Source organism: Trematomus bernacchii, unplaced genomic scaffold (assembly GCF_902827165.1).
Source record: "Trematomus bernacchii unplaced genomic scaffold, fTreBer1.1, whole genome shotgun sequence".
NCBI classification, from domain to species: Eukaryota; Metazoa; Chordata; class Actinopteri; order Perciformes; family Nototheniidae; genus Trematomus; species Trematomus bernacchii.
In genome coordinates, this window is record NW_022987552.1 from 1,069,615 (window position 1) to 1,079,452 (window position 9,838).

Below are 9,838 nucleotides of genomic sequence, written 5' to 3' on the forward strand. Positions count from 1 at the left end.
ACTTTGGTTTGAGAAGTGGGGGGGCACAAAACAGGGGTCCTCCACAATGAAACATTTTCTCTATTTAATTCCATTTCCTGCCTTTCTACAAATACATTAGGGACTATGGTGTTAACAAGGCCAAGAGAAGTGTGTGGTGTATATGATGAGAGTGCAGATTGATCTAGTGTCCTCTCCATGTGAACCTGATGTGTTTCTTTACATTGAAGCTAAAGCATCAATCTGGTGCACTTTGAGGGCCACATGAAGAGATGTATGGATACAGCTCTCAACACTCAGATGAAACAGAACTGTATATATTTCAATCATCAAAAAACCATTAGAATATGCTCACAAGCAATAACACATATTTGATCACCTCCTCTCTCCTCTCTGTATCTCACCTAGTCTGCATCCTTTCTTTTTATTGATGCATATGTTACTAATCACTCCCCTTTCAAACTGTGTCTTTTATTTTGTTACTGACCTATAGCACACAGTGGAATGATTTATTAACTTGTTTGTTACAACTAGGCCTATATTAAATAGATGGAGATATTAGTTTACAAAGATGAGCAAAGCGTTTGAGAGCCACTGAGATAACTTAGACTAAAGTTTACAATCTAATCCCTCAGAGAGTCCTTTAGCTCAGGGGTTCCCAACCTTTATTGTGCCAAGGACCGGTAGATACATTAAAAAAAAATCGCGGACCGGTTGTCAATTTTAACTGATTTTAATATTTACTCACCACCAGCAGGTAGCAACAGAGGCTAATTGTATGTAACAGCCTGAACAAATACTAGAACAATATGCATCCAAAACATATTAACAAAGTTTAAAAAAGAACCGGTGTTGTTTTTTGGTTTTTCGGAAAACCAAATAACCGACGTTATTCAGTTTTTAAACCAAAACGGGAAAACAGATAAATCAACGTTTTGGTTTTGTTTGTATGATTTACGGATAATCAGTGAATGCTGGGTAAACGAGGAGAAGGCGCATTATGAAGGCGATGTCCGGTCGCCAGGGTGTGTGTGTGTGTGTGTGTGTGTGTGTGTGTGTGTGTGTGTGTGTGTGTGTGTGTGTGTGTGTGTGTGTGTGTGTGTGTGTGTGTGTGTGTGTGTGTGTGTGTGTGTGTGTGTGTGACACTGGCATTTGTTTTCAGAAGATATTATGATAGTGTGTCGTTCGTTCCGGTGCACTCCGACAGCATTTAGCACTACATCGAGATTAAACTAATTTATTTTGGGAACAGCCGCATATATGCCGGTGTCAGACAGACACAAACACACCGAACACACAGAGCTGAGCTGAGCAGAGCACATACACACACACAGCATGCGCCTTGGTGACTGACTGGACATCTCCTTCATAAAACTAATAACAGGGGGAGTAATCGGGCAGTTCGATGTGTGTAGATGTGTGTGTGGTTAACACGGAGCAGCCTGCAGTCACTCTTAAACTGTTCTGATTAAGTTAAACACAGCGAAGGCGGTGCGTAAAAAGGCACAGCTCTTTACCGAGTACGTCCCGCTGCCTCCTGATGCTGCAGCCATTTCATGAAGTGAAGGAGGGTTTCCTTCTATAAAACAGCTGCGGGCAGCAGATACCGTGAGAGTCCCGGACATTAATTCATAGATCAAGGCAGACTGGTTTACTCTCCTGTTTTGCCAATCCGGTGCTTAAACAAATAGCTCTACCCCTGGCCGACATGTCCTTAAAATGAAGTCCGAGTTTGAAATATATCTGAAATAATGTATGCACCACCATTTCCCCACATAAACATAACCGTCTGCAATCAAACGGTTGTCTCCTGTGCGCTCCTCTTCCTACTTGGCGCACCGGTAACATGCTCGTGCGCACAAGAGGCTGAGACCTTAGGCTGAGCCGCCGAATCCCTCGGAACATCATAAAAGCCATTTTCAACGGTTTTCTGGTGAAAGATTAACTAGCTACTGGACTAAATAATATGACTGGTGGCATAGGTGCGAAAATTAAACACTTTTTGAAAAAGATATTATGATAAAATATTTTTATATATTTATAATACTGCAAATATTACGATCAACTCACAGCTATTTTGCGGCCCGGCAGTAACACCTCCGCGGCCCGGTACAGGTCCGCGGACCGGGGGTTGGGAACCCCTGCTTTAGCTCACTGAGCGGACGTGATCTCTCTCAGTCCCCCAGGAGAGAGCTCTCCCTCTCCTTACTGTTGAGACAGCTTAGAATCTCCGTTAGCTCAGAGCTAGCACCAGATGCTAACAACAACCCCCGTAATTCTCCATGTCTCTCTCTCTCTGTCTCTCTCTCTTTCTATCTCTCTCACACAAAATACGCTCGTGCCACACACACACAGATGCTCCTCCGTGACGAGGACCGCTTGCGTAAAAAATAATAATAAACACATTTAAAAAGTGGGGGGGACACAAATGGGATTTTGAAAGAAATTACGCCCGTGTGTGTGTGTGTGTGTTTGTTTGTGTGTGTGTGTGTGGCCCTGCAGTCAGTCTCTGGGTGTTGTTCCACCCCGCAAACCAGATCCCTTTTTCACACACACACACACAGACACACACCCACACACACACACACACACATACATACACACTCACGAACACACACACACACTCACAATCACCTACATACACACACACACACACTCACACAACACATACACACACACACACACACACACACACACAGAAGTCTCTGTAGGCGTAAAAATGCATCAGTGTGTAATTTCCTTTGTTCAGCTCTGTGTAACACAGCAGTCAGATTCTAATTTAGACTTCATTATCAGCAGTTGTACTTGTATTACTAAATGTGTATTTTCCAAAGCTTATTACATAATGTCGTTATATATCAAATAAAAGTGATGTAAAAGTTAAATGTTAAAATACATATTTCTATAGTGGACCCTGAAGGCAGCATCTCCCTGGTCCAATAGGAACTCTCCATTAGATTTTGAAGTAAGAAGCCTGAAACGCCTCCATTGGACTCCTCTGTTTACTTCCTGAACATGATGACATCACTATGGAATACTCACGCTCCTATTGGCTTGCGCTCCAACACATTGCTATACACCTGAACATCAGCAGGAGAGGACTCTTTAAAGTAGAGACACTACATACTGATATACACCTGAACATCAGCAGGAGAGGACTCTTTAAAGTAGAGACACTACATACTGATATACACCTGAACATCAGCAGGAGAGGACTCTTTAAAGTAGAGACACTACATACTGATATACACCTGAACATCAGCACGAGAGGACTCTTTAAAGTAGATACACTACATACTGATATACACCTGAACATCAGCAGGAGAGGACTCTTTAAAGTAGAGACACTACATACTGATATACACCTGAACATCAGCAGGAGAGGACTCTTTAAAGTAGAGACACTACATACTGATATACACCTGAACATCAGCAGGAGAGGACTCTTTAAAGTAGATACACTACATACTGATATACACCTGAACATCAGCAGGAGAGGACTCTTTAAAGTAGAGACACTACATACTGATACACACCTGAACATCAGCAGGAGAGGACTCTTTAAAGTAGAGACACTACATACTGATATACACCTGAACATCAGCAGGAGAGGACTCTTTAAAGTAGAGACACTACATACTGATATACGCCTGAACATCAGCAGGAGAGGACTCTTTAAAGTAGAGACACGACATCCTCCTCGTTTGCAGGCAGATCCCATGAATAGTCAGTAAGCTCAATATATTTCCATAATGAATCTTACTTTCATGCCAGTATTTTCTTTTTACTTAATCAGAGTAGGCGTCATCATTTCCAAGTTGGCTGCAGGGATTCAGAGTGAGGGCACAAATGGATTCATACGTTTCTGTCCACGATGCAAATCAGCGGGGAGACGAGATAATGAAGCCCCCGATGAGAGGAGCCTGCCAAGCTGCTAAGAGCTGATACACCGATCAGTGCGCATCATGAAAATATTGATCAGGCATCATCCAAATGAGGCTAGCCAAAAGAAGCATGAGTGTAACATAGTGATGTCACTGTGTTCAGTAAGTAAACAAATGAGTCTAATGGAGGCCTTTCAGGAAGGGGGGGGGCGAAAAGCACAGAGATGTTAGTCTTTGCAGACCAGTTACATGAATACAAACCTATATAACTACAGGAGAGGGAAACCCCCCAAAAGCACAATAGGGTCTCTTTAATGTGTCTAAACCTTCTACACAAATGTGTGTGCTTCTTATCTGCTCGCCCCTTAAATCATATTGAGCTATAACTCAGAGAAACTAGCCAATAAGAATGTAAACCACACAGCATTAATATATATATTATATGTCCCGTTTTACATTCACCTCGTTTTACTTCCAACGTCTCGCTAAAAATGCGATGGCCAGAAGAAGGTAGAAGACGTGGAGCCGTGGATTTGTGCCAGTTTGTCCTTTGCATCGAGTCCTCTAGGGCGGGGGGGTCAAACTCAATTTCATCGTGGGCCACATCGGCATTATGGTTGCACTCAAAGGGCCGGTCGTAACTTTCAATCTCAATCTTTATTTATTTATATTGCACATTTAAAACAACCTCAGTTGACCAAAGTGCTGCACAGGGAACAAATATAAAATAACACAATAGGAGTAAAATAATAAAACAATAATACAAAGCACAATAACTAGAAACATATAAAAACACATACAAATATCAAAATGTTATGTTCAACTAGTATTAAAAGCCAGTTCAAAACTTTAAGACTATATATAAATACATATTTAAATATATCATATATATATAAAATAATGTATTATATTACATTATTGCCTCTGCATTGGATTATTATTGGATAGGCTAATAACTTCATAATTAACTACGTCTGAAAAGCAGAAGTCTCAGGCAAAAAATTGCAAGTCTCTTCAGTGTCACAAAATGAGATGCATTGTGGGACATGTAGTTTATGGACAACGCGCCTCTGTAAAGCGGCATTCAACCGTATAATAAACATATTATATTCTTTGCAAGCTCTTGCGGGGCCACATGAAATATAGTCGCGGGCTGGATTCGGCCCCCGGGCCTTTAGTTTGACACCGCTGCTCTAAGGGGACAAGTGCATGCTGTATTTTTCAATAAGATAAACAGATTCAACAAAGATGGAAACATTGGCAAATCTTTTCCACATACTGCACTTGGTGTTGAGCCACACAGGGCCTGGGAATGCAGTCATCTTAAAATAAACATCCAGATTGTGTCTCAATGTAAGTTTGGCTCGGTCATCCACAGTGACTGGATGTCAGCTCAAACTGATCCGTGTCATATCGGCCTGAATTATTCCTCTGTTGCTCAGCTGAATACGTGCCTGAGGTTTTCTATATGGTGTCATACCTTCAGAGCTGCTGGTGTTAACCTCATTCTCATCGAAACACTTCTCCTTCAGTTCTCAGAAGAAAAACACTGGAGGTGAAATGAGGAATCAGAAAACATCTTGCCACGTTCAACTTCCCCTCTTCTGTCGCTTATCAAGATCTGCTGTTATCATCATCGGTACTGAGTTCTAGTTAAAGAAGCAGCAGTCGACAGCCAGAGACCGAGAGAGAAGCACGATGTCTGAATTCAGAAGGATCATGATGTCTTCATTCCTGATGCTGCTGCTCCACTTTCCAGGTGAGGATGCAGAGAACACACACTGTTTACGACTGTTAATGAAAGCTAGTGAGGGCGTCTTTCAATTGAAATCGATGTATCCTTGGGCAAGATGCTTAACCCCAAGTCGCTCCCAATGGGGAACGGTGTGTGAATGATACCTTCTGTCGTGGAGTTTGAATCAGTTTCTACATTTAATATCCACTTTCCTCTATCGGGGTTGTGGGTTATGACGCGCCTCTCTTTGCTTCCAAACTAACTTTGCAGAGATTGTTGTAGTGTTAAATCACATCAGGTTTATTCTTTGATCAAGGCGACATACAAACATGAAGACAAACATCCTCGCTTCAAAGTAACTAAAAGTTCTCCGTATCAAAAAAGAACAAAAAGAACAAAAAGAACACGGTCAAAAGACTCTACCGCTTCCTGTCTAATCACACCCTCAGCTGTGAACCAAGGTCATGCCATATATAGACATATAGACATATAGACATGCACGTCATATCTGACAGCAAATAAGTGAGACTTAAACTAACATCTTTTAAAGCGTAGTGTGACTCACAAAAATAAATAGTTAAGAGTTTCCTCTAAAGCCTTTTAGTAATAAGACAAACAATCAAACCATAATGATGAAAGGGAAATGGCTCTAACCCCTTCATTGAGCAAGGGGCACATTGCTCTGTATGCATTGGGTGTGAATGGGTGACTTGTTGTATGTAAAGCACTTTGAGGGGGTGAAAGACTGGATGAAGCGCTTTATAAATACAGTCCATTTACCATTTACCAATTACATGAAATAAAACAGCTTTAATATCACTAACGGTACTTTACTACGTACTGTTCCTTTAACTGAGAATGATGAGTTGTGTTTGTAACGTGGTGACTTTAGTGAACTCTTGGTCACTAAAACCCACATAGCAATACTCTTTAAAGTGATCGTCACACTCACTATGAACACTTCAGTTAGTTATGTGGATCTGTAATTAACTCTGGTTTGAATGTGTTGTTAAATGATTCATTAAACAGATCAACCAGAACTCTAACTCTTTACCTTTTTATATAATAAATCATTATTCTGTCAGCATTTATGACGTCTATATTTATTTCTGCTTTTTTTCCCCAACACCTGCAGATTTGAAAGGTTACTCCCTCACTGTCAGACCTGGAGATGAAGTCACTTTGCCTTTTGACAATGTGATAGATGATCAGGATAAGTGTGAGAGTACTGAGTGGAGCTTCAGACATTCAAGAAGCTCAGGAGTGACGCTGTTTAAAGATGGACAGATTCACAAAGAAGCCAAAGCTAAATCAGACAGACTGAGAGTTACACAGAATTGTTCTCTGGTTATAAAGAAGGTCACAGAGGAGGATGCTGGTCTTTACGGCTGCAGACAGTTCAGATCAGGAGAACAACAAGGTTCAGCCTCTGTGGTTTATCTGCGTGTTGTTACCAGTGAGTATTTACATCATGATGTTTTAAACTGTCTCTATAGAGCAATATACTAAATCATTACAATAATTATGATTACAGTGATGAAGTTAATGTTACTCTTGTTGTCTTTCTCTCACAATATCTCCATCTTCAGTGACTGAACATCAGGACAATGATGAGGTGACGTTAAACTGCTCTGTGGAGACATTTGGACGGTGTGATCAAACAGTGAAGTGGCTGCTTCAGGGTCAAGATGTGGTTAAAGATCACAGAGAGATAAAGACATCACAGTCTTCCTGCTCTGCCTCTGTGACATTTCTGACTTCTCTCTTTAGTTACACATCAAGGTCTGAGTTGTTTACTTGTAAAGTAACTGATGAGCTCACAGGAGACGTACAGGTGTTTCCCTTCAGCGATCAGTCCTCAGGTGAGAACATGTTATGCTGTTTCAAATCACTTCTAACAGTCTTGTTATAAGAATATATTGAAACAACACATTTACAACATCTCACATTTATCAGGGATTTAATGAGTTTCTGAAATGTGAAGTGACAGATGGTTATGATAAAAAAGAGAAGCTCTTAATTGAGAAACCAGGTTAGAATATAATGAGTTGTTTAAAATCACTTATCACACATTTAATCACAGATAATGCTTTTGGGATTTGAGGTTTTGACGTCACATCATTTTGTCATTTGATTTATGGAGAAAACATTTTTTTTTTAACTACAGTTTTTTGCATGATGTTGTTTTATTCCTTAAGGAGATGCTACAACAACTGGAACACCAACAATTCATGAATGGACATCTGAAAACAACAACAAAGAAAAAGGACCAGGTAGTGACTGAAGAGAAGAAATACATTTAACAGCTAAAAACCTCTGACTATATTTCACACTTGGGACTTCTCTCTTTCCAGCTGTGTGGTGGGTCATCATGGTGTCTGTGGGGTTAGCAGCTCTCATCATCACCGTGGTTACAGTCCTCATCTGGACCAGAGCTAAAGGTGAGGGTTCATAGATTCAAGAGAAAAGAAAAACTAAACCGTGGAAGCTGAAGTCAACATGTTTGTCTTTTTGGTTTTTTTCAGGGGACAAAAAACGGATGACAAAAAATCTCGTGAGTTTAAATATAAAATAATAGCTTGTAATATTTATTATTTTCATTTAACTGTGATTATAAGACAGGCAGAAGATTCAACAAAGGAGTAAAGTGTGCATGTTGTGTTGAAATGAAGTATCTCTGTGGTTCCCTTGAGCAAGGCACTAAAGGAAGTACTGAGATATTGTACTTCAATAAAAGTAGCAATACTACAATGTAGAAATACTCTAATATATAAATATGATTAATAATACAAATATACCTAAATTGAAAGTACTGATTATGCAGAATGTAATAATATAATATATGATTATAATAAGTGATGTTTTAATGTGTATCACTTCCATTTGCAAAGTATGGTTTATTAAAATGACTTTACATACTACTGGGTAGCTGAACTAGTTATATTTGTCATATAATACATCATAGATGGTGATTTCTGCTCAATTTAAGAATGAAATAAATACAAAATAAAAAAAGGAATATAAAAGATGTTAAAGCAAGAATGTGTAATAAAAATGAATGGATGAAGACGAGTAAAAGGTTCAACATTAAGCTCCAGAATAAGGAGCAGTTAAAGTGTAAAGTAGCATTAACTGATGATAGTCAAGTAAAGTCCTTAAAATATGTACTGAAGTACAAAACTGAGTAAATGTACTTAGTTACTTTCCAGCTCTGCTCTGTGTTTTCACCATGTCTCTGTTCCATGGTGACAGGAGCAGAATGATGAAGATGAAGATGAAGATGAGGTGAACTATGAAAACGATGGATGGGCTTCTACCTCTGTGTGACTGATCAACAACATCAACTCCCCTCAGAGTCCATGCTGTCAAACATCACCTCCTCATATTCTACAGGAGAAAACAGGAGAACCATGAGATCATTGGAACATTTCTGATGACTGAGAACACCTGAGCAGTGTTCATTTTGGCAGCTATTTTTGATTTAGTCTTTAGACAAAAATGGTTATTAGCTTTAGTCACATTTTAGTCCTTTTTGTCCTTCAAAGCTTTAGTCTAGTTTTAGTTAATAGTTACATTTTAGTCAACTTTTCGTCAAAATGTTTTCTCTCTTTAAACTAATTCAGTTAAACACAGGTATCTGAAACTGGAATCAAGGTGACAGCATCAAGTGTTGAAATTCCTTCCATTTCACTCTCTTAACACTTTACTTTGAACGGTACTACTACTCTTAAAAATCGGTGTGCATGCCGCTGCAGCGTGTCTGTTAGGCCCCACCCACCGCACACAGTGAGAGAGAGTTAGGCCCCGCCCACCGCACACAGAGAGAAAGAGTTAGGCCCGGCCCCCCGCACACAGAGAGATAGAGAGGCCCCGCCCCCGCACACAGACCACTTCAGAAACTCAACTCCATATGATAGGAAACATAGCTTATTATATTCATTCCTTTCTGATTTAACATCCTTTAATTATGCTCTCACATTCCCATACATAGTTATATTACTGCTTACAATGTATATTTCTGATTTCATGCTGTTTATTCTGTATATGACATCTCAATATTAGCGTTACTTGTACTTACACCTTATACCTTCACTTCTCACTGTAACTGCTGCACATGTTCATACATACGTTGGGTTGAATTAATAACATATTTAAATTGTAAAATGATCCATAAAATGTTTTTGTTAATTGTGTTCTCTTGGGAAAATCATTCACCCTAGTGTCGATTTAATAACTTTAA

General features: G+C 39.6%; 1 protein-coding gene across 2 annotated transcripts; it reads left to right on the forward strand.

Annotated features, from left to right (window-relative positions):
• Positions 1 to 5,544: 5,544 nt before the first annotated feature.
• On the forward strand, positions 5,545 to 9,143 carry LOC117477210. Of its 2 annotated transcripts, XM_034123880.1 has the most exons (7): positions 5,545 to 5,622; positions 6,734 to 7,054; positions 7,188 to 7,460; positions 7,797 to 7,871; positions 7,953 to 8,039; positions 8,124 to 8,152; positions 8,851 to 9,143. In XM_034123880.1, exons 1-7 carry the CDS (start codon positions 5,562 to 5,564, stop codon positions 8,923 to 8,925), a joined length of 921 nt encoding a protein of 306 aa, XP_033979771.1. In that variant the 5' UTR covers positions 5,545 to 5,561; the 3' UTR covers positions 8,926 to 9,143. The 2 variants fall into 2 exon arrangements, with proteins under 2 accessions (XP_033979771.1, XP_033979772.1); XM_034123881.1 differs by lacking the exon at positions 8,124 to 8,152 and having other exon boundaries at positions 8,851 to 8,933.
• Positions 9,144 to 9,838: the final 695 nt, after the last annotated feature.